Genomic DNA, 26,553 nt, shown 5'->3' with positions numbered 1-26,553 from the left:
GGCATAACTAGGGCCCATGTTGGGTAGCCAAAGCAACACCTTTTATTTGGAGGAAGTGAGACAAGTTAAAGGAGAAGTTGTTCAATGAGCAAACAGGTTTACCCAGGTGGAGGAGGGTGGTGATAGATGAGGACTATTTGGACCTCTGTTCGAGCAAGATTATGGAACTTTTGCCATAAATTCATGTGCTCTCTATTCCAGTTTCTTTATGAATCTTATCTATGAATTTGTCTCGTGGAAAGCTATACTTTTAGAATTAGCTTATGGTCACAGCGGTTCAGTCACAATTGACTTGGCATTTAATCCCAACAGTGTTTAGGATTGATCCAGAATTTTTGTCAGGCCATTTCCCAATTTAATTTGGGTGAAGAAATTGTTCCATTGTTTTTCTGCTATCTCTCAAAGTAGACCAGGAATGCTGTTTCCACTCTCTTTTTTGAAGAGAACAGTATAAGCTAGTTATTTGTTTCCTGTCTTGTAAGGATCAAAGAAAATCAGTATCTGAGCAGGAGAAAGCTTAATAGTTTAGTACATCTGGCATTGCTACTATTTTACAAAGGAGAAGCCTTTGATATTTTTTGCTCCATATCCTCAACGGTGCACATAGGTTGGTCCTGTCACTGAGGTACCACACAGTATGAATGACTACGATTGCACCTATTCAAAGATGTACAGCCAAGGCTAGCAAATTTACAAATATATCTTAACAGCACAGAATTTACAATCCCAGCTAATATATCCAAATTAGATTCATGCTCAAACTTCCCTACTGATGTCTATTAAACTAACTTCACACCTTTTGCATTTGGTCATCTCACTATAGAGGAAACTGCATTGTGAACAGCAAATAAAGTATATTAAGTTGAAAGAAATCCCAATAAAATGCTTTGCGCAGTAAGTTAAAGGTGTCGACTTGTGCATGGGGATTTTTGGGTTGCTAAGGAAGGTGCTTGGCTTAGAGGAGACTTTGAGTAGTTGTAGAACTCACCACTAGGTTTATATGTTGGTTAACCATCTGTCCCCACTAATGGCAATAGAGAGATGAGAAAGAGAAGGCAAGGGAGATGTGGAAATCTGAAGCAAAGTTGATTAGATTTTCTACTTGGAGGTGAGAACTGATGGCCATCTGTGTACCAGGAGAAAAGTGGTGAGGGAGAGGACTCATTTGGGACTGGAACAAGGAATCTTCCACTTATCTCACAAAAAGGCAAGTGTGACCAGGACCATAGCCTTTTATTTGGAGAAAGTGAGAGGACTTAAAGGAGAAATATTTTGATGTAAGAACATGTTCAGCCAAGCCGAGGAGGATGGTGGTGGATTGGTGCTGGCTGGGCTGCTGTTCAAGTAAGAATTGGATGGCGAGCAGGCTGTCTGTGATAGGGACTGATAATGTGGAGACACTGCACATCCATGGCAAAAAGGACTAAGTGGTGTCTTCAGTTTCATTTCACTTACATGCCTTTTTGTAACTTGATGTATTAGAAAGGCAGCATTTTGTTACTGTTGGTAGCTGTGATAGATTGTTCTGCTTATGTAACTTTAAATAGTCTAATGAGTATGTATGCCACTTGATTACAGTCTAAATAATGCTGAAAAAATCCTTTTATCAGCTTTTTAATAATGTTGAAATCTAGTTTGACCAATTTAATTTTTGTTTTTGTTTTCCAGGATAGTCATTTTATTTATTCCTTCAGTCCAGTGCCTGGCACTAATAAATTATTTATTAGACTTGCTGAAGCACCTACTGCCAAGGTAGGCATATTTTGATATATTGGAGTAAAACTCTGGAATATTAAGACATAACATTTTTAAATAGTGAAATGCTTTCATCCAGATTAAACTCCACTGCTGGTCTGTAATTGTGATTAATGAGAATTAGTTTATTCCTGGCACAAGGCTATTTTTAACTCTTAATATAAACTAGAAGTACTTATTAATTTAACTTACCTGTTGTGATGTTGCAATTTGAACTTGCAGAAGCGGGTGAGCCATTTTCCTTCCACTATTTCCAAAAATAGTGACTAGTTTGGCTCAGTGGTGGTGGTAACCTCTGCCAATTGGATGGCCTTCAAGCATTGATGTAGATATTGTATTGGTAATTCAGTTGTTGAGCCCAATATTGTCATCCTCATGTCTATATATGGAGTCATTTACAGCACAGGAGGAGGCTATTTGGTCATCGAGTCCATGCTGGTTCTCCACAGAGCAATCCAGTCAGCGTCTCACCCCTGTTCAATGCCCTTAGTCCTGCAGATTTATTTCCTTCAAGTGCCCATTCAGTTTCTTAAATCATTGTTTCCACTTCTTCCCCCACCTTGGGCAGGTCATTACTACTCATTGCATAAAGAGGTTCCTCCTCACATTCCCCCTGCATTTCTTGCCCAGAGCTGTAAATCTGTGTCCCCTAGTCCTTGTACTATCAGCTAACGAGAACAATTTTTTCTAGTCAACCTTATCCAAACATATCCTCTTGAACAGTTCTATCAAATCTCCCCACAAGCTTTTTTTTGTTTTAAGGAGAATAAGCCCAGCTTTTCCAATCTAACCTTGTAAATAAAATCCCCCAGCCCTAGAAGCATTCTGGTAAATCTCTTCCGCACCCTCTCAAGGACCCTTGCATCCTTCCTACAGTGTGGTGATCAGAACTGGATGCAGTACTTCAACTGGGACCTAACAAGAGCTCTAAAGGTTCAGCAAAACTTCCCTACTTTTGCACACAGTGTCTCTATTTATGAAGACCAAGAAGCCATATATATTAAATTACATCTGCCACTTGCCTGCCCATTCAGATAGCCTGTCATGTTGCAAACTATTCCTATCATCCTCACTGGTTGCCAGTCCTTTGGTTTCATTAGCAAATTTTGAAATTCTACCCTGTATTCAAAGAGTCAAGTTTTTTTGTAAACATGGCAAAAAAAGTGATCCTAGCACTGACCCTGGAACACCACTGAGTACCAGTCTGAAAAATAACTGTTTACCACAACTGTCCTTTGCTCAATTGGATGAAAAATGGGCTTCTGACCCTCCTATTGCATGAGCCTCAATTTTGTTAAATGTTATGATGATGCAGATGACATGTGTCAGGCAGACCAAGTCTGCAAGGGAAACTTGGCCATGCTATCAGAATGGTTTTCAATTTGTATTTATTATGAGATGTGTGCGCTGAACTCAGAAGCAATGAGTCCACTAAGACCTTTAGAGATTTTAAAAATTAAATTAAAATGTTTATTAACAAAAAAGATTACAAGCGCATATATTACTACAATTACTACAGGGGCTATAACAAATCCTAAAATTCCTAATTAACCGAACTCCCAATTATACACCCCCTTTCAGGCAACAGTCCACAATTGATTTTAAATTAAAATAAAACAAGCCAGCAAGTTACCAAAGTACCCACTAGACAGTAGAATTCTAAAAGCTTTTAGTCTCCAGCTTTTAGTTACTGGACACTGCAGACTTATGCACAAATGGCTGGAGGCTCCCCGAAGATTGTTTCTCACACTCCAGTTAGATCTTACATGGCCCCCCCTCCAACATAGCCTTTCCTTCTCCTTGATATGTTTCTCTCTCTTTAATATATAAATTCTATTGTTAAATATGTCTTTGGAACTTTACCTTTAATATAGAAATCTGCTGTCAATATTATCAGTAACCTTTGGGAAAAAATAAACACTGCTTAGTCTTGCTTATTTGGCTAGTTATAAACATCCTAACGTCCCCTTTGAAATCCAAACAATATCTTAACTTATCTAAAAATGCAAATTCCCTTCACACCTTGCATGTTAAGACCTAAGGCATTAAGTACATTTCTATACCTAATTTCTTTTGATAGTTTCAAGCTTGCTGTCTACCTGACTCCAAGGTAATTAAGTCACACAGAACCAACTGCACCCACACCTGTAAACGTCCATTACAATAAACCAGAATAATATGAAAATTATTATACTTTTGTAAGTGTCTCCTGCTAATACAAGATGGCCACTGATACCTGTCTGCATATATGCAATAGTCTGCGTGTGCGCAAAAAAATGAATTACATAATTCTGCTGCACCCAGCCTGCCAAAGCTACCATATTTTGCCACTAAAATGTGAATTTTTGGATAATGTGAATTAGCAATGTAAATTGGAGCCACCATTTTGAATTGTTGATGACTTGAATTAAGTAATTTTAAGTTAGGATGCAGTAAGGAAGGTGCATTTCCAGGGAATGGGGAAGCGGATTGGCTGGAGCTGTTGTCACTTGAGTGAGGAGGAGGTGGATTTCTGGGGCAGGGCCTCAGTCAGACTATGACCTTAGGCAGTGAGTTTTGGTTGAGCTGAAGGCAATTTTTACAAATAAAATGACAAGACGTGCAAGGAATTGGTGCATTGAAATGATTTCTCGATTGGTATACGCTAAACAGACACTGACTCCCTTACCCTGTTGCTTGCAATGACGTAATGAAGTTAAACACTAGAACTGAGCATGCATGGCATTGGCAACAAATGCAGCCTTTTGTGTGGCAGTTTGCTGAACACATTTTTAAAAATCCATATGAACATTCCCTTCATTAACCTTCTCTGTTACTATTTTAATTAACTCTCCAAGTGCCTGTTGATTTTTATTCCCTGATTATTGTTTCTAAAACCTTATCTGCTATTGATGTTAAACTAACTGGCCTGTAGTTACAAGGACTGTCCTTACATCCTTTCTTGTCTAAAGATATATTTGCCAATCCCCAATGCTCTGGCATCTCTCCCCATTTAGAGAAAATCATGGCAAGCCCTTCCACTATCTCCAGCCCATTTCCTTCAGTGAACTGAGATGTAAGATATCCAGGCCAGGTGACCATTGTGTGGCCAGCCTTTCTAGTACCACCTCCCCATAATTTTCACCCTATCCATTGCCTCTATTATCTCCAGTTCTTATATTTTCTATCGATGTTTACTAAGGAGGAATCTGACAAAGTACTCAATGGAGGGACATGGGTAATGATCAGGCACAGAACCTTTGCTGTTTTGATTTGCATATGCCTGACTTAAGAATCAATGCCAGAGATAAAGTGTAGTTTACCAAGCCAGTAACATTTTTTAATTAGAGGCAGGTGGCTTTGGATTGCCTCTCACATGTCTGATGTGCAGCTGTTAAATGAATTGTTGCTCCATTGGAAATGGCTGTTTGTGTCAGTAATATCATTGAGCAACCTGGAAGGAAGAAGCCCAGAAATGGCAGTTGGTTGACTTGGTTTTTAAAAATCCAATGGTCTCACATATGGCAAGAATGGGTACGTGTGGGTATATAAAGTTAATAATTTCAACATTAGTAGTATACTTTTTCCTTCCCTTCACTCTGACTTTTTCTTAAAATAAAATGGTGACTAATCACTTAGAGGATTGTTTTGTGCACAGTAAATTTCTCTGCTGCTCCACATTAAGAATCATACTGGATTGTGTTGGGACCTGTTTGCTGTTCTTTGGGGTTGTTATTAAATGTTTGAGTTTAATGTAGCTGTTCATAATTTTAAACTGATGTGCTGTACCTTGATTAAACATCAAATCATTTCTTCTAAAGCTACCGGTTCATGCTAGGGTATGGTTTTACAAGTCCCAGCAAACTCATAGTGCTTCATTTGAAGTGAGCATTCTTAACCTTGTGGACAAAATGAATGAAGTATTTGACCATAGCTGGAATTACAGTTATTTCCAATAGTGTCCTTGCTCAAAATCCACTTGGGTCAGGAATGCCAATTGTGCTTTCTAAATTCAGTTCACAGGCTATTTGTAGCAACCCCATGAGGTTGTCTAACTCACCAGTTAAGCCTGGAACATTACTCTGCATCACTAATTTGTTTTTAATACTTTAGACCATTAAAATATGCTTGAAAAAGTATGCTGAAATGTGTTGGAATACTAATGTCTAATGGAATACTGCTTTTGTTTCAGGTAAAGCTGCTTATTTGTGCATATAGAGTCCAACTCCAGTGAATATATGCCCACAATGCAGTTTTTCTACCTGTGGGTTAATCATAATTATGGACAGATGTGAGCATTGTTTTCACCTACAGCTCCTCCTGGATAGTTGGGACTTTATGCCGAAATGCCTCTGCCTGACAATTGTTATAAACATCTTCAGAAAATATATTGCTATTGAAAGTTTTACAAACTAGTTACTGTATTGTTTTTAAAGTTGTCTTTTTGTAGGTAACAGTCAATGTTGTGAAGCGATAGCTGGTGCAGTGTCATTTGCCTATGTAAATCCTGACTGTATATACAGACTTTCCACAATGTGGAATGGAGTGGAAATATGCTCCAGATTGAATATTTATGAAAGGTACATACAAACAAGTTGATACCTTTTTTCTCTATCAGGCTACTGCACCTCTTTAACTAGGTACTGAAGCTGGTTTGAGATTGGTTCATTATTTTACTTGGCTCATGTCACTTGCCATTGTGAGATGGAGGATGAATAGATTGATCTGCTTTGAAAGCTTCACTGTTATCTGAAGTACAGTAGAAACACCAATGTGAGCCCATAAACTATCTCTTTACCATAGCACATTTGTTCACTGGTGGTTCCACCTTTACTAGTTTTAGTATTTCTTATGATTTTTTTGTATTTATGAATCTGTATAGTGTATCATGGTACAGAACTGCATTTTAAACTTTAAATATTCTGTCATTCCTTTTAAAAGTCAATACATAGACCTTAACAAATGAATCTGACAACACGTTTTTCATCTTGTGTGACATGTTCTGTTGAATTCAGTTAGGAATCATTTATTCATTTTATTTGTGTTCTTTACAAACAAGTGTTGTAAATCCATGTTGGCATTGTTAGAATGGCCTTTGATAAAAGCTGTTACAATGGTTCTTAGTTTTTTGTTTTATTTAAAGGGCAAGCACTGGTATGGTACAGTTATGACTAAAATATATATTGCATGCTTTAAAATGAACATTTTTACACTACATACACACAACTCCAGAATGTGCCTTGCTGTTCTCTTGCTAGTTATGCTGTATGTGAACTACCAATATGTGCCTAAATTATAGCAAATACTACCAAAAATGCTGACTTGAGGAATGTGATTGTTGTGAAAGTTTTGTTCTATCCCATGTAAAACCTAAATTCTTTATTGATCTTTTGTAAATTTTATGTAAAATATAATTTGTAATGTTTAAGAATGAATTTTGGTATTAATCTGTTGAATACAAAATCCCACATCTCCTAAAAGAAAAGGGAAAATGGCAATGATTATCAACTTAAACCTTACTAGGAACCAGTGTTTTACCAAGACATCTTGTGTTCCTTCAGTAAATTTCAAAAATACTAAAGGACCATTGCCACTCAACACTTTGCCCCTTTGGCTATATTACTACATGAAAATATCATTAGTTTCAGCAGGTCATATGGTAATGAATGCTAGAGTGCTCTAAAGTGATAATTCCCTGGTAAACGAAAGTTGTTTTTCATCCACCCACACATGAATTCCCTGCATGAGTAAAACAAGTTTCTGAAGATTTAATTTTTTTCATGGCACGTGGAAGCAGCAAGAAACACACTTGGGAGCAATTTTTGGGGAAAGTTTTATTATAAATCTCATCACTGCATATGCTTAGCTTTCATAATTAATATCTACTGGGAAAAGAAACTGATTTACATCAAAACATTAATGTCCAAATCATTAATTTGAAGGAAAAAAGTAGCAATCTTATACTGAGACCGATAACATTTAAATTTGAACTTCTAGTTTATAGCTCAAAAGGATTTGTAACAAATGACAAGCACTTAGGTATATGTTACACAGTCCCCCCGCCCCCCACACCCCCGAGTTGAGTAGTAATTCAATTCTCCCAGAATGTCAAATTACTCAGGAGCCAAGAATTTATTTTTGTACTTTTCTTTCTCAGCCTGGCAGCTTTTAACTTCAGAACTGTCTTTGTGTGAATTTCCCTGGATTTGCTCTAGCACAAGCTAAGCAGATTTTCTAGCCTCGTTTTAACTCTCCATAAATTTGTTCTTTACAATGCAAGCGTGAGCTTCCACCCACATTCCAGACTTTCGGCCTCAAGTTGCTTTCTCTCCCTCCCCTGGATCCTGGCAGACAATTTTCAGGGATATCTTGGAAATCCTTCCCCCCTCCTTTCCATGACAATGTGAACCACATGGGCCATCTATCCAGGTAGATTTGCTGATTAGCAGTCCTCAAGGCCCCAACTCTCATCTCACAACTAAAAAGGCAGTTTTACTGCTGCCCTTGACTAAGCACAAACCCTATGAAGTGGGCCCAGACTGTTTTACTTGTAAGGTGCATTCTCCAACAATCAAAACATCCAGGCTTGATGATCCAGGCCAGACATAAAACAGATTGGCCCCCTTTATTTTACCCTAAATTTAAAGATGTGATCCCAAACAATCTTAAACATTGTTGTAACAGTAACAGAAGTGCATACAGTTAAAGTTGTTTCATAAAGTTGCAACTTAAGTAAATCATATTTTCCGATTAGAACCAGTGTAGTTACATTCTCTCTAGGACCTTTACAGTCAAAAGCAAAACATTACATACCCTTAAAGTTGAAATACTATATATTCCTAAATTTGTAAATGCAATAGCTATGCTTACTCTTTCTACTTAGCTTGTGCAGGCCCACTGTGGCTTTGCCCAGCCTCCAACTCACTGCTTCCTCTCCTGAACCCAGAGGGAGGGAGTGGAATGGTCAGGCAGGTAAATGGGCAAATCGGGGACAGACCGGGACAAAGGTTTAGCATTGTTAGTCGCTCAATCTTAAATTTAAAATGCGCCCTATATTTACAATAGTGCTATATAAATACAAAGTTCTTCCTCATTAAAAATATACAGGAGTGCTTAAACACCTTTAAACAGATGTTTGCTACTTTACCTCATACCATCATTCTGAAACTCCAAACACTTACCAAATGTGCCAGCTTATGTTGCATTAAAAACTCAGAGCTCGTCAATGGAGTATTTGAAAATGTCATCCTTCCCTCATTAAAATGAAATTACCTAGACATGGAAAGATAGAGACGGAGTAAAAAAAAAGCATGATTAACGATAACTATTGAATTGCTAGTTGGTGCTTGTTTAAATATTGTAAAAATGTTACATTAAGAAAAAGTATGATTAAATTACAAAAAGACAATCTCAAATACATATGGGAGGCCACAATCAGATCAGCCAAGATCTTACCATTTACCTGTCTGTCCCCCATAACCCTCAACTCCCTTGTTGACCAAAAAAATCTGCCTTGAATATATTCAATGACCCAACCTTCTGGGCTCTGGGAAGAGAATTCAAAAGACCAACACCCTCAGAAGAAATTCCTCCTCATCTCTGCTCTGTCGTAAATGGGGGATTCCTCATTAAACATATGCCCCTAATTCTAGATTTCCCCCACGAGAGGAAACATTCTCCCAGCATCTCCCCTGTCAAGCCTCCTCAGAATCCTGTGTTTCAATAAGATCGCCTCTTATTCTTCTAAACTCCAATTGTAGCCTCAACTCCAAATTTTGCATATCCCATTCATTTGACCACTCTTGTTCCTCCTCTCCTAAAAATGGAGCCTTCCAGTACAAGTGATTATTGTTTGCATGCTGTTCCAAATGTAGGAAGCATCACAACTGAGTCCAATACTGTTTTCATCTAAGATTCGCAAATGTATATTTTCTGATGCTCAAGGTAGTGGAAAGAAAGAATCCTGGTTGCTTTTTAAATTTTATAGTTCGAGACATCCTAACTAATCATCACTGAGCACAGAGGTTCCAGTTTCAATTTTTGTCTATGTATCAATATCTTCACATTGATTCTGTATGAATCAACAGCACGTTAATGGAACAAGCTAATTGTTAATTCTTTTTAAAAAGTTAGAGACTTTAAGAAAATTTTAACGTATGTTCTTGCCATATGTGAGACCATTGAAGTAGAAGATCATATGGCCCCTCATGCCTGCTCTGCTATTCAATACAATAGTGGCTGGTCATTGTCCTTAACTCCACTTTCCTGCCTGCTCCCTAAATCCCTTGGATTCCCTGACACACCAGAAGTCTGTCAATCTCAGCCTTCAGTGATGGAGCATCCATAACCCTTTGAGTGAAAATTTTGTCATCTCAGTCCTAAACGCCATTTTCTAGATTCCCCAGGCAAGCGAAACAACCTCTCAATGTCTACTCTATCAAAGACGCCCCACCCAGAAATTGATATTTTTCGATGAAATCACCTCTTATACTTCTAAACTCCAGAATGTCTCAGCCCAATTTACTCAGCATCTCATCATGGGACACCCCTCCTATCCCAGAAACCAAACTAGTGAACCTTTGCTGTACACCTCCAATGCAAGTATATCCTTCCTTAAATATGGTGACCAAACCTGTACACAGTATTCTAGGTGTGGTCTCACCAAAGACATGTACAATTGTAGCAAGACTTAGTAATACTTGTACTCCAAAACCTTACAATAACAAACCTTACAATAACATGTCATTTGCCGCCTTAATTGTTTGTTGCACCTGCATGCTAACTTTGTGTTCTTTGTGCAAGTACACTCAAGTGCCTCTGAACATCAACATTTACAAGTTTTATGCCTTTTAAAAATTTTTACTCTTACTACTGAAGTAAATAATTACACTTCCCCAGGTTATACTCCATTTGCCACCTTGTTGTCCACTCACTTAATCTGTCTATATCTCTTTGCAGCCTGTGTCCTCACAGCTTCCATTCTCACCTAGCTTTGTATAGTCAGCAAATATCGGTCTCTGTCTCTTTGTCTAAATCATTAATGTAGACTGTAAATAATTGAAGCCAGTACTGATCCTTGTGGTACTTCACCAGAGTCAGCCTGCCAACTTGAAAATACACTGTTTATCCCTACTTGCTGCTTCCCATCAGTTAACCAGTCGTCTTTCCATGCTAATGTATCACCCCCAACTCCACAAGTCCTTATCTATTAACCTTTTGTCTGGCACCATACGCCTTTTGGAAATCCAAGTAAACCACATCTACAGATTCCCCTTTATGCCACTAGTTACATCCTCAAAAAACTTTCCCCTTAGTAAAACCATTTTGACTTTGATTATATTACGATCAGCAATGGCATGCTTCGCCAGAGACTTTGCACCCACTGGAATATGTCAATCACCAACATTATCTCTAGACAGAAGGCAAAGTACAAAAACACTTGGATGCACCCAAGGCCTAAATACCAGATTGATTTTATCACCACCTGGCAGAGCAACAAAGGATATGATGATCACCAGGTTTATGAGGAGTGGGGTGCTCTACAGACCGCAGCATGCTACACTCCAAGATGCAATTTACTATCTCACCGAAAAGGAGACCAGTATGCACTGGACCTCAAGAAAGCCAGATGTGCAGAAACTGACATCCGCAGAGTGCAAACAATTCAAGTTCAGACTTGAGGAACAGTTGTGTTCCAAAGAAAACCCAAATGATATTGAAATTACATAGTGAAACTCCAAATCAACAGTTCTGGAAGCTGCCAATTATGTCCTGGGAACACAGAAAAGAAACCAAGATTGGTTCGATGAAAATGATCAAATTAAAGAACTGCTACAGGAAAAAAATGCAGCATCTGGAACATGGCTGGGAAACAAAGATACATCCAGTCCAGGAGAGCAAAAGGAACCTGTGATAGAAGATGCGCAGGATACAAGATGCATGGCGAGTTAAATCTATGCTGATCAGCACAACTTGAGAAATTTCTATGGAGCCTAGAAGGCGGTGTATGGTTTTTTCTCACGTGGCTACTCACTTGTTCTCAGTACTAACAGGGCATCTCTCCTGATGAGAGGAGAGTTATTAAAGAGCACAGGACTGAGTACTTTAGAGATGTGCATAACTGTCCATCCATCATAACAGCAGTAGTTATAGCCAAACTTCCAGACTGTACCAAATGTGAAAATATGGACAGCAAAGCTCTGTTGTGGAGGTTGACAAAGCCATCAGATCCCTACCCTAAGGAAAGCTCCAGGATCAGATGGGATCCCAGGAGAAATTTACAATTCTGGGGACCCCAGCTAGCCATCAAACTCGCACAATTATATCATAGAATGTGAGATCAACAAACCATTCCTCAGGAGTTCAAGGGTGATTGTTCACTTGTATAAAAGGAAAAGGATAAAGATCTGTGACAACCATAGAGGAATCTCACTGCTTGTGAAAGCTGGTAAGATTCTAGCAAAAGGTTCTACTCAATACTCTGGTAAGTCACAGCAGAACGTATGATGCCGGAAAGTCAAAGTGGGTTCAGGAACGGTGGAGGCACTTACAACATGATCTTTATATTTCGGCAAATACAAGAGGAATGCCGTGAACAACAGATGGGACTCTTATTGTGCCTTCGTTTTCCTGACGAAGGCCTTTGACACAGTAAATAGAGAGGCCTTGTGGAAAGTCTTGGAAAATCATAACCAGCACATTCACTATCTTTGCAGCTACCTCTTTTAGAACCCAAGGATGATGTAGGCATCAGGTAGTGGGGGTGCCAGATTTCAGTTCCTTAATAACAACAATGTATTATTGAAACTTAATTATCTCAAGTTCCTCACTCTTTTAGCCCCAGGGCTATTTTCTAACTCTAGTATGTAATTCGGTATGGTATCTCATATTAAAAACAAATCTGTCTACTGGAACAAAGTATTTCAAACTACTGCTTTCTTAAAGGAAAGATATTACAAGCGTTTTGTGTATAATTCAGGCATTCTAAAGGAATTGGTTCACAGTGAAACAGTGTTGTCCAATACACTGTCCACAAGTCATGTGACTAATTGCATTTCTGGTTAATAATGTCCATTACAGTTTCTATCATTGGACATATGATCATGCACCTTTTTGTGTATTTGTTAGTATAATAAAAGGTAAAGCAGAGAGCAAGAGTTTTTTTTTATAATTGAATGCTTTACTTGCTTGGTTAGTGAACAGTGTTATTTATTTGATAACATGCACACAAGTACATAAACCGGTATTGTTTCACACAAGACATTTTCTACTAAAAGTAGGGTATATATGCAGCTAAAATGTCACCTCTGTAGCCACCCTGACTAGTTAGTGATTTATATTGGACAATACTGCGGTAAACTATGAGATTTAAAATGACTTTTATCTAGTGACTTTCACATCAGGTCCTCTCAAAGGATTTAACAATCAGTGTGGTCACTGTTGCAATCTAGGAAGCCCGGCAGCAAATTTGCACCACAAACTCCAACAATACCATAATGACCAGATTATCTGGTTTTTGAGCGATAAATATTGATCACAAAACACAATAGCTAATTCCCCATCTCCTTCACGTCACAAAAATTGTACAATTTTATCGTGATTAAATAATGACATTGATTTCCCGTGGATGTGGAACTTATTTTGTTTTAAAAAGTAAAATAGTGATAATCGAGAGGGCTCTGTAGTGTTTTAATGAAAATGAACCAAATTCCCTTCGAATGGACTCCTGAAACTTCAACTTGTGCCCTGGTCAGGGGCTCTGCTAAATCACCTTTGCGACATGAAACTGCACTAAACCCACGTTTACATACGCATTCGCCATATTCAAGCTGCCCTTTCGCATTGGATGGCACTTACGAAAAGATTTCAAACATTAATTATATTGCACTGACCTCGCCACGTAAAGGAACTAAATTTACCAGGATGGAGGCTAACTCTGGGAGTGAGCAAGGAGGAGAGGTCAGTTAACTTGGGGAAGTTTAAACTAGTCTTTCACATAATCAACTCTGATCCTGATGCTAATACAGGAGAAAGCGGAAGAGAATGCAAATTATAAGTCAAACGCGGCTTTGTTTACTTATTTTGTTTTACTATTTTGGATACAAGGCACCAGTCTAAGGATCAAAAACAAAAATTGCTGGAAAAACTCAGCAGGTCTGACAGCATCTGTGGAAAGGCAGAGTTAACGTTTCGAGTCCGTATGACTGTTTTTGTTTCAGTTTTCCAGCATCCGCAGTATTTTGCCTTTATTATACCAGTTTAAGGATCTCCATCCAATACCCGGAGAGGTCATTCCGGCCCACTGTCCCTATCCGCCGAGATTTCCACTCCACGTCGTTCTCGCCACATATTCTAAAAGGATGGTGAGGGCCAAGATCACCTCAAAACACTTGTTTTGAATATTTATTCAATACATTGCTAATTACATTCTGATAGGGAGCATCTGAATCTTTTAAAGATGCAGAACTGTCTCCATTTAGGATTTTTCAAGGGAACTAAAAACTGAGGCATCAGGATAGTACATTGTGCTGACTGAGTTGGGCGATTATGAGCAAGAACAACTAAAAGGTACACAATAGGAACAAACGTACAAACACGATTTACAATTTAAAGCGACCAAGATAAAGTCAACTATTAGGAATTGGCGCAAAAGATTTTTTTTAAATGCAAAAATTGATGCGATGAGAATGGAGAACTCACCCGACTTCTCCACATTTTCTCACTGTATTAACCACCGCCCCCAAAAAAAACTGCAAATGCTGAAACTCAAATATAATGTCAAATGTTGGAAATAAACAGCAGGTCAAGCGTCTGTGCAGAGGCAAACGAGTTAATCTTTCAGGTTTAATGACCTTCCAACAGAAGCAACCATGTTTAAGTACAGAGGCAGGGACAGTGGGGAGAGAAGAACAAAAGGGGAAAGTGTCATCAGGTGGGCGGCAGCAGCGATTAAATGACAAAAGTGATGATGGGACAAAACAAAAAAAAAGGTGGGGGGGTTGGTTAGTAACAGGACATGAAAAGGGTGTAAATGACAACAGCTGATTCAGCACCAGAACCTGCTGTTCAGGGGAAAAAAAAGTGATAGCAGTGGGTACAAAGATCTGTGCTTGCGGTTGGTCGATTGCTAGCTTTTTTCAGTTCTGACCAAAGGACATTGACTTAAAATATTAAATGTTTCTTTCACCACAGATGCTGCTAGACCTACTGTGTCTTTCCAGTGATTTTTAAGTTTTAATTTATAATTCAGTTCCCTAAGTTAGCACCCACTCCTAGGTTACATAGTGCAGTGAAAGTTCCTTCTACTTTGCCCATCGTGTCTCGACCATGCCCGCCCCTAAAATGATTTTCTCACATTAAACGCTAAAAAAAAAATCACTTGGAAAACAAACAGGTTTCTAAATTGAAAACAGGCGCTCACTTTGCATAGCTCAACATACAGAACTGTATTAAGTTTATGTATAATGACAACAGTTAATGGCCGGATTTTTTTTTGATACTCTGCTCTTGACAGCATCGAAATACATGTATGTCAGTCCACTTCTGTGATGAGTTCACTAAACATCAGCGTGTAGGCAAGAAATAAGAAGCCCAGATTAGAAACTGAAGTGATCGTGTGGGAATGGAGGCGGGGAGGAACTATGCTTGACATGTTGGGGCATTTAACCCCAATATTAACCCCATATCATCCACAGAAATTAAATTCAGTTCCATACAAAGTTAGAATTTATTGCTACGTTTGAAGCCGAACATTTTCCAAGTGCTTAGCTGTGCAACATGAGACTAATAATAACCAAATTCTTATAAAATAATTTACTAGATGAACTGCGCGTTTTCCTTAATACAGCAGGAAAATGTGAAAAGTCACAGCTTTCTTTAATATCCACGAAGGCATTACACAACGTTGCTAACTAGTCTTGCTCCAGTCATGCTCCAAGTGATTTAGCCAGCACTGCGGATGATTCCACAAAACTAAGTATCTCATCTTAATGAAAAGCACAAATATGAAAGCGAAACTGAATATTTTACATTTATATCCAACTGGTTAGGAATATACAGTAATGCAGTCAAAGTTTCAGGCAAATGGCAAAAACTGTTAAAACTTTAATTTACAAAACCCTTATGACCTTATGATTTCTGCACTGCAACAGACTATGGTAACATGTCGATGATTAAAAGCTTTATGTATTATACACAATTCCTGTACTGGCAAGAAGATAAAAAAAATATCTTCAGCATCCTGGTTCACACTTACTAACTGGCACAATTTAAAATTCTAATTTCTCACAGCTCCTGAAATTTGTTTATTTCAGACAGATTGTACCAAAGTACTGTGAGTAAGTCCTCTTAACATACATCCCCAAGCCGGTGACAGCCTGGTCAACACCATTCCATCCGACTCTGACTCTATACTCCAACCTCTTTGGTCACTGCCAAGTCTCCACTATCAGGAACCAGTTTTACATTTCTTAAATACTAAAAAAGATGTCCCTTCTCACAACAAAAACCTCATTAATGTCTCTGGGATTAGGACTTCCTTTCAAAGTTTCCAAGGCCATACAGAGGGAAACCATCCTACTGCAACCTGCACCCAGAGTTCAACTTGCCACCAACTGTTAGCCACTCCAAGGATCTTGTACCTTCCACAAGGACTTTATAAATATTTAGTTAGTTTTAAACATACCTACTCATAGATTCATGCTCCAGTGAACTCCAATCCTGTACTACAACTCCAGCACTCCCCAACCCAGTCTACAAACCTCCCGACCATTCCTTCAGTGATATCAAAGCCCAGGGTAATAATGACAAAAATGCAGTCACTGGTGAGCAAAAGCATCAGTCTGTGATCAGTGTCATGACATCACAGCTCTTTATTTTTTGAAAAATAATTTCTAAAAAAAAGATTTGAAATGAGATGGAACAAACTACTTTAAAATGCAAGGGCCATCTTCCAAGGTGAAGGTGAGAAAAGTGAGCAATACCCTTGGGGCAGTGATGAGGTTGGGGGGGGTAGGGAGTGGTGCTGGGTGGGGTTTGGGGGAGGGTGTGGTGGGGAGTGTGAGCAGAGACACAGATATTTTGGGTCATCTTCAGATCGTCTAAGTGTGCTTCTGCTACTGTACCCACCGCCCCCCCCGTCCCTGTAAAAAAAAACTATGGGTATTAAATAGTCATTATAAGTCCAGGAGCATGTACTCTCCACCACCTCCCCCATTGAAAAATAATCTTACGTCAATTTTGTTTTTTCTCGGTGACAGTACCAGCACCATTGCTGGAAAGCCCTCCATACTTTCCTCAAATTCAGCATCATCAACTACTTTCACAAACAAACTCATGTCCCCTGCAATTCCAAGTACATTATCTTTGAGGTAGAAAACAATTTATACCAAGATCCAGGAATTCTAACAAAAAATTCTTACTTGGTACGCCAACTGTAGGAATTATTACATGCTGCCATGATTCTCTTTGAAAAGTGGTACACTTTTTACAAGGCTGAGATACAGGCTCTGAACAAATAAAGGGTTTTATTTATATAGGATAGTTGAATGAACAGTACAAAATATAAACAGTCATTTTATTATTTTAATTAAAAAAAATAAACATAGCTTACTTACTGTAGCTCGAGCCTGGGTTAGTTCCTCTGGAGCTTCGGCACCAATACTTAACATACAGCGCTTCAGCTGCTGTCTTCAAGACAGAAACACTGACCATTGGCTCTTGAACTACTTATGAAGCTCAATATAAATAAGACTTCCCTAGCCATTGAGATATCTGTCATAGAAAAATGCAACCAATGAACTTTCCCTTCTCGAAAGTCTGACATAAATATCACAAACCCCAGGACAGGGCTGATTCTTTGATCCATGTGAAGGTGCTATGGTAACAGCAGACACACTAACCCACAGAAATATAATCTATATCTGTTTGATATTAGGAAGAAACATAATAGACTTACTGAATATTTTAAATCACATTAGATGAGACATTTATCAATATTGAATAGATAGCCAATAACAGATGATGGGAGATGCATGATTGAGGTCAATTAAGCAATTAACATCAGATATAACCTATTTTTCTGGCCTTAAAATGTGAACTTGTGGGCCGGGCCCTTACAATCTGGTGTGAAAGATGGCTCTTCTAATGAAAAATGATTTTGTGACCTTGGATTTCCACCATTACACGTTGTTTCTAGCAATACAAGTTAAAAGTTCAATATAGACAAAAGTAAATCGTTACACTCACCTTTAGTTTTGTTTCTATATTTAAAATAACTGAATCAGCCCTTTGGGTCATTACTCATTTTAAAAAGTGATTGAAGTCAACCACCTCAGCAGTTCCTCTTATTTCAACACTTAACCAGCAGTTAAAAATCAGTAAGCAAAATTTCCTATGTGTATTTTATATATATATATATATATATATATATATGTATGTGTATAGAATAAAGCTAATTTCCATTCTGCAACAAGTATGCAAATATTTGTGATTCCACACTAACATCACTCCATATGCGTTATCAGATAGGCAGGAATATGAAATGTAAACCTAAACATGTGTAACATATAGTCTTTTATTAATCATTACATCAATTTATGATTCAAAATTATCAAATCTTCATATAGGGATTCATATTTTCAAACAAGTTTTTTGTATATTTCTCTTTCGTTGTTACTGTTAATATTTATTTCCAATGTTACCATTCATGTTCAACTTCTTGTTGCAATTTTAAGGTAAGACAATAGGTTCAGAGAAACACTGATAGCCAGGCGAGTATTGGGAGATTTGGTCATGGACATTGTCAAAGGATGAAAGGGCCAGCCAGCATCACAATGGCAGAATATTGTAAGTGCAATACTGTTGTCACAATATTAACAAATGTACATTTCAACACAATTAAGCTGCTTCATGGACTATTTTTTCTTTCTATTCCTCTGACGTTTGCATCAGTATTTAACTATCAAACAATATATACAGGGATAGTGTGAGGAGATGCTACTTAATTTTAAAAATACTCACACGCTGGGTCATGCTCCTTAACATTTGTACATCAGAGTTGACATTTAAAGGGAAAACTAAAAAGGAAACTCCTTTTCCAACTGAAATACGATTTTAAATCCAACTTACTGTTGGGCTTTAGCATTTTGAGGGCCTGGTGTTGTTACTAGAACCAATGCACACCTGGGACTTCTGCACTCATTTGGTTTGTGGGATTTCAATACTAGGGATTATTTTAATTGACTATTACTCAATGTCAGCATTCTCAGGACAAGCTAAGCATACCTAGTTGCAGGATGTAGTATCCTTTTCTCTATCACAAAGTACTTAATAACCCAATCAGAACAGCATCCCCTACTGCAAAAATACAAATTTATTTGAATTTCACATCAGTTGTTGCTTAAGGTTTCAGGAATTTGTCATCTGCTCGGGTCCAAGCACACTTAAGTGCAGAAATGATCCTGCCCAAATACACAGAAATGCTTTTGATATTGATTACCCTAAAACTTTAAATGTTCAATAATTACATAACTGAGGCATAACATATTCAGCTTTCCAGTAGAGTTTATAAATTAATAACTCTACGGAACCAGGCAGTACAAACAACCACGGAACTTCTAGGTTTCATTTCTAATCTCATTCAGAGTGGTGGTGATGACACCATGCTTGGTTTCAGTCTTTACTCAGCTGGTGTTTAGAAGTGGAATTCTTTTGCGTCAACCATTATTGAAATGGACTTAAAAACGTGTTAAAAGACAGTTGGATGTCTTCTTCTAAATGACGATGATGAAGGGACTATGGAAAGCGAGAAGGGATTAAACTAGGTGATCACGTTAGGGGGAAAAAAAACAAGACAGGCATCATGGGTTAACTGGCTTGTTCCTTTGCTATTTGGAAGGGGAACATCCAGGTGGATGTTAACTGCATGATAAAACAAAGTTACAGCAAACAGAAACATAAATAAGGCCAAAATCTACACCAACTGTATAAATTTTCTAATGAGGAACTTTGCTCAAATAAAATCAAATGTTTTGAAGAAAGTTTTGCATCCAAAACGATGATCTGTCCAGTCTCTCCATGATGCTGTCCAACCTGCTCAGTGTTTACAGCATTTTAGTATTTTGCTTTGATTGAAACTGACAAATTAGGAAAAAAGCTATTGCACAGAATGTATATATGTGACTATAAATCTGGAAATGTTAATGTTACGAACGTTCTTGCTCCAACTATAAACAATATTACATTTCCTGCCAAGGAATAACTAGGATCATAAAATGCCTAATTCTACACCATCAAAATGTCAAACTGTTTTGGCTTATTCTGTTTCTGGAGACAATTTAAGTAAGCTCTGAATACAACCACAGAATTTGAATGCTCCCTACCTTTGAAAATGAGCTTAAATAAAGAAGTAAAGAGAACAGGAGCAAAACATATATGCATATAAAAGGTTCAATGTTTTCTGCTTAATGGTAATCATGGTATGGGGAAAAAATAGTCGTTTAGTCATACAGAATCTGAGTATTGCTAGAAAAAAAGAGATATGCTATCAAAGCTTTTCGCCTTGCACTCATCAGGACAGCTATGTAAGATAAACCAACAGTAAAGGGAACAACAATTTATACTGCACGAGAAGAGTGGCATGTGGACTCTGATTGGTAGAGACATCGTCATGGAAAATGAAAATTCAAATCAGGCAGTTGACTGATTGGCCAAAGCATTGCCATGGGGAATGAACCAGGGAATGGCTGTCCCCCAAGCTTTTAGTTGGAAAAGACGTAATATGTGTGGTCATGCTCCTTCATCTTTAATAAAAAATCCCAGCCAAATTTTATCCCCTTAAAGCAGAAAATGGTGGAAGTACTCAGCAGATCAGGTAGCATCTGTGGCGAGAGAAACAGATAACATTAGGAAAAATGGGGTGGGGGAGAGAGTTGTGCAGGGGTGGGTGCCCCCCCCGATCAGGGACATGCCACATTTTACGTGGGTGTGCCAAGGCCCGCACGTTGTGGTGCGCACCTGGAAACGCTGTGCACTCCCCGTGCGGGTGGGGAGGGTCACTGTGCTCTTTCACACATGTGCACGAAAGAGTGCTGAGATCTCTGCTTGACATGTGATAAGTTTAAATAAAGGAAGGAAAAAAACTTTTGAAACATGTCCCCTCATGCGATGCTGTCACATGAACTAGGACATGTCAAAGAATTAATGTAAACATTTTTATTACATTTTAAAACACTTCATGAAACCTCAGCCCGTCCATGGATGAAGTTTCATGAAAAATACAAAGGTTCCCTGAGCTCTTTGCCTGCCCGCTAACCTTAAGGTTGGACGGGCAGCTCATTTAATTGAGTTAATGACTATTTAAATGGCCTTAATAGGCCTTTGACAGTTTGGTGGGTGCGCAGCCGACTCGGATGCACGCCCACCAAACTGACAGTCTAAATGATGTGCGGTGACATCGGGACGCATACCCGGCGTCACCGCGTGTCATTTTATGCATTGTCGAGTGGGCCCCGACCCTGCTCACCAACTGGAGAATTCTGCCCATTGTCTCTCTGGCAGTTAAGGAAATTCAAAACTAATCCCATTGTCCTCTTCTCTCCCTGGTATCACGGCATCTTTCCCTGTTTCAAATATTTGACTTTTTTTCTTAAAATAGTTTCTGACTCAATCACTCCCTGTGAAAAAGCTTTTCATGCTCCAACAGCTGTGTGAAGAAATTTCTTCTAACCTCTTTCCTCACTGATAACTTTAAATAGCTGAGATCCCGATCATCAATACCCCAAAGCAGAGGAACAAACCTTCCCCTGTTGACTATCAAAATCTGTCATTTTAATACAATTAAATCTCCTCTTAGTTTTCTCTGTTCATTGGGAATGCCCCCAGTGCCGCAAGTCTCTCTCCTCTTAACAATCATTTTCCATTCCTGACAAGTTCCCAGTGAATCTAAACCATTTGCTATCTATAGCTTTACCTTTTCACTATAATGGGGTGCCAAAACTACACATAAAAAAGATAGTTAGAGCCCAGTGAATTTTCTTTCCACACCTCTACATTTCATCATATACCATGCATCATTATTTCCAGCAAGTCCTTTTGTGATAATATACCTCATCACCACTGCAATTTGTTTCCTATGGAGCATGAATCAACTGCACAAAACTGTCCCTAATTTGACATCATTCCATGGAGAAAACAAAAATGTCACTGCTAGTGCTACAGGCAATTAGTTCTCTTTTGAAATTGGGGTTTAGATCCATTGCTTAGTCAGAATAATGGAGTAACCAATATTGTGCCTAATCAACAAGTGCTCGGTGCATAGCGACTGTCCAAAAGGACAAAGATTTCAGAAGTGACAATCTACAACCTTGATAAGCATAACACGCTCAAAGGAAACCTTTAGTGCTGGAATACCATAGTTTGCAAGTCGACCTGGCATATAAGAGAACCCAATTTTTCAGTGCCAAAAACCATGTTTTTGCATATTCGGCATATTAGTCAATCCCCTCTTTCCGCAACGAAATCTCACATTAATCGTCAGCCTCAATTTTTCATCCCAGGAATACATGTTTTACCTATACTGTGTGCTGGAGCGTGGGATTAAGCAGGTGATTTGGGCTCTGTTCCAAAGATGATTCACAGGAGTTTAAGACACTGCCGCACAGAGTGGACTGCACATGGCATGGAGAGAGCGATGAACAGGTTCTCCAACAAAACAAGTTAAGTACGAAGCTGCCTTCAAGTTAAAAGTCATAACATTTACTAGTTTGTCAAATAACTGTGTTATAACAAGGAAATTCCACGCTAGTGAAAATCAACTGGTTTGAGAATGGAAGAAATAATAATCCAGCCTAAAGATGCCCAAGACCAACTGCACCATCAGAACAGGGACCCGCCACCAGAAATGCAATGCATATATATGTAGTTAAATGGGCCCAGCAAAGATTTCAGATCAACAGCTAGTTGGTGTAGCCATTTTGAAATGAGGCAGAAGGCCAAGATTGCTCCGGGACTACCAAAAGACCTTAATGTCAAAATGATCAGTTTCCAGTGATTCATGATCAGACAGCATTAAAAAATCCAAATATTAAGTCACATCAGTAACATGCATGAAATGTCCATGAATTTCGATATGTCCAGCAGCCAAACTGTGGAGTGGAAAGGTTCAAAATAGTCCTAATGAAAACTACAGGATATGAGAAAACCATGCTAGCCTGCATGGTTGACAGAATGAAATTAAAGCCCATGGTAATTTTCAAACATAAAGCTTTACTAAACATCAAGTTTCCTGCAGGAATTTTTGTGCACATCCTTGACAACAGTTGGATGGATGATGCAGTGAAGTTACGCATCGATGATATGTGGAACATATGTCCCGGTGACCTACATAAAGAATGCAGCTTAACAGTGTAGGACATGTTCAGGACCCATATAACCAATTAAATCGAGGGGGCCTGCAAAGAAATTACACCCACATTTGCAGTTGTACCAAGGGTCCAACGTCCTTAGTTCAACCTTTGCATGAGTGCCTCAACATTGTTTTTATTTCATGACTCTTGAATGGCACAGTATGTGCTGGAAAAACTCAGCAGGTTTATTAGCATCTGTGGAGAGACAGAGTTCATATTCTAAGCCAAATATGACTCTCCTTTGGAACTTTGCTTTCATTCAATAATCATGTCCACGCCAAATGGAATAGGTAGATGTTTAAAGAAAAACTTGCACAAGAAGTGGCAATATGTGCACTGCCCTATCTTTGTTTTGCGTGGTTTCATTATTAAGCTGTGGGATGCTATCAGAACACCAGTTGTCATTGGATCATTCAAAAAAAATGCAGAATATCCAATTCAATGAATGGAAATGAAGATGATTGTTACAGTGGGATAATTCTGAAAGCGAAAGCACCACATCTGATCCAGAATGGGATGCTTATGATGATGCAACAGTCAAAGTGACTCAATGAATTTGATGAATTTTACATCAGATGCAGAGTGACAATGAATTTGATGGTTTTAAAATGCTTTCATTGTAGTTAATTGTACCATTGTACAATTGATTTATTCAATAAACTGTGCTACGTCAATTTCATGTGAAATACCAGTGTTTTATTTCCAATCTTCAAAATGGCGATCACCCACACCAGTGGTTCACATTTTATACTCGTATAAGCTGACCCCCACTTTTGGGTGGATTTTTGGAGGCTTCAAAAGTTGACTTTTATGCCATGATCTACAATAACTGAAAGTACATTTTGCATGAACAGCATGGCCTGGAATGATGGTTTTGATCAAAAAATTAATCAACTAAGCAGAAACTAAAAGGAAGTAGAAAACAGGGCCTCCAAAAGAATTAAAACTCTTTAGCACTAAGCTTTATTCAGCAAAAACATTTAATATTACAGCTTCAGTAGAAATCACATAGGTTGCTTATTTACATTTTTACAAAGCAGCATGCAAAACAATTGTTTGAGGAGTTCAACTAAATATATTTTGAATAAATTTGTTATCATTTACAAACAACTTAGTGGACAGACCAAGCAGGTCAGTGTTTAGTTGGATCCTAGAAATGGATTACATTAAAACTGATACTAGAGCTTTCTTTGATTCATTCACGGGATGTGGGCAATGCTGGCAAGGCCAGTATTTGTTGTCTATCCCTAACTGCCCTTGAACTGAGTGGCTCAGAGGGCATTAAGAGTCAACTACATTGCAGTCACATGTAGGCCAGACCGTGTAAGGATGGCAGATTTCCTAAAGAACATTAGTGAACCAGATGGGTTGTTTTTTTCAAAAACAACTGATAAAAGCTTATGGTTATCATTACTGAGACTAGCTTTACATTCTAGATTAATTTAATTCAAATTCCACCAGATTTGAACCCACATCCCCAGAGCATTAGCCAGGGTCTGTGGACTACAAGTCAAGTGATGTTACTACTATGCCACCATCTCCCCAGCTTGTGGACAATACAACCAAAACACAAGCTTGTTGTGGTACAGTAAGCATAAATTGTATGTTATCTTTTCCAGCATAATCAAATTACTCTATTCCCAATTTAAAACGTCTTTTGCAATTTGCGTGTCAACACTTAGAATCCAGTGATGGCTATTTGAAACTTTCGTATCATGTCCTCTTGAACTGCCAGAAATAGTACAGTTTTTATCCTTTCTAATTGGAGCTGTTCCTGAAAAGAACCTTTTAACATATATAAATGCTAGGATGACTGCGTTTGTGTTTCCAGTCCTATCACTGATGGTGGGAGCAATTTGAAGTGATAAATTAAGGAGCTGGCATTTCATAGTGATCCCATGTTCTCAAAACAAAACGTGGAGTGGATAGACCCAAGTACAAATGAACATTTGTACTTTTAATAGCTCTACCTTTATACCTGTTACAAGTGTGAAGTTTATGGGATTTTATTTTTTGGATTGTGTTATAGTTTAGGACTATATCTTTATATTTTGAACAATGAAAGGGGTCATGTGACATATGCTGGAATCTGTCTAACAATTAAACATCCCAGGTTTGTTGTCAAAGATCAAGGGAGAGTCAGATTATTTTAATGAGATGAAGGTGCTCGATGTTTATACCTGGGGACAGTGGCAGCTATTTCTACATCCACAATGAGGAGACCTCAAGTCTCCCAAGTCCCAGAAAGGTGTTATCGATATGAAGTTGTGCTGGAATCTGTCCCTTTGTTTCCAAGATGAAAGACAACTGTGATCAGATTAGCATTTTTACTTGGGTGCAAAGCTGGTGTATTTCCCGTTGCCCTGGAGAACATGGCAGAAGCCATTTTGGGGTATGGTTACAGGCTTCTCTAGAATCCCAGAAATGTCAAAGGAAGGGTAGTTTGCAGCTGACCGAGAGTTCAAGACTGAAAAGAGATGGATGTTATTCAAACTTACACCTTAAGCAGAGAAAATGCAGACTCTTATTGTTCATACTATGCAGAATTCAGGTGGGAGCTTGCACTCAATTTGAAGGCTAAGTTCATGAGAAGTTAAAACAACGCTGGAGGGTTTGCATGGCTGAAGCTAAAGGGAGAAATCCCAGGAAAACTCTCAGTGGAAGATAGTATTGGGAAACAAAAAGAACATACGTAAACCCTGGGGAACTGCAAGACACTTTGGACTGTTTCCAGGAGATTGGATGTCTGCTTAAGAGACTGAGCGATTAGCAAATTGGGATTTTCAGTTGTCATTAAAAGTAGAAAGGAGAAAATTTTTAGTTGTTTTGTTTTTAGTCATTGATACAGGAAAAGTACTTCCGAAACATGAAATCTTGTGGTATCAAACTTTTAGCTAATAGCTGCAAGTTTGAATTACTTTTTGAACTGCTGGTCTCTATATATACCATTAATTACTTTTGGGTGTGGTATGTTAATTCCTGGCTTCTGTAAGAATTATGGTGTACCAGTTCGGCATCTCACATTATGCATCTTTTTGTCCATTCATTCATGGGATGTGGGTGTCGTTGGCTTGGCCAGCATTTATTGCCCATCCATAACTGCCCTCGAGAAGATGGGGCGAGCTATCTTTTTGAACCGCTGCAGTCCATGCATTGTAGGAACATCCAGAGTGCCGTTAAGAAGGGAGTTCCAGGATATTGACCCAGCAACAGTTAAGGAACAGTGATATAGTTCCAAGTCAGGACAGTGTGTCTCTGGGAAGGGAACTTGCAAGTGCTGGTGTTCCTGTGAATCTGCTGCTCGTCCTTCTAGGTGGTCAAGGTCGCGGGTTTGGAAGTTGTTGAAGGAGCCTTGGTGAGTTGCTACAGTGCATTTTATAGATGGTTCACACTGCCTCCTCTGTCCAGTGGTGGA

The 26,553-nt window shown here is 38.6% G+C and overlaps 2 protein-coding genes across 3 annotated transcripts in view; one reads left to right on the top strand and one right to left on the bottom strand.

Annotated features, from left to right (window-relative positions):
- mphosph8 (M-phase phosphoprotein 8) overlaps positions 1-6,850 on the top strand; it is a 70,418-nt gene extending 63,568 nt beyond the window's left edge. The window contains exons 13-14 of the mRNA XM_041198908.1: positions 1,669-1,752; positions 5,927-6,850. Of these exons, the coding sequence (XP_041054842.1) occupies positions 1,669-1,752; positions 5,927-5,968 (126 nt within the window). The 3' untranslated portion in view covers positions 5,969-6,850. The remainder of the gene's footprint in view (positions 1-1,668; positions 1,753-5,926) is intronic.
- Positions 1-26,553, bottom strand: part of LOC121284008 (paraspeckle component 1-like) — a 106,534-nt gene that overhangs the window by 6,436 nt on the left and 73,545 nt on the right. For both annotated transcript variants that reach the window (XR_005944419.1, XR_005944420.1), the window contains exon 11: positions 8,916-9,006. The gene's annotated coding sequence lies outside the window, so the exon portion shown is untranslated. The remainder of the gene's footprint in view (positions 1-8,915; positions 9,007-26,553) is intronic.

Source organism: Carcharodon carcharias, chromosome 11 (assembly GCF_017639515.1).
Source record: "Carcharodon carcharias isolate sCarCar2 chromosome 11, sCarCar2.pri, whole genome shotgun sequence".
In the NCBI taxonomy this organism is placed as follows: Eukaryota; Metazoa; Chordata; class Chondrichthyes; order Lamniformes; family Lamnidae; genus Carcharodon; species Carcharodon carcharias.
This window is presented reverse-complemented; position numbering and strand designations above follow the sequence as displayed.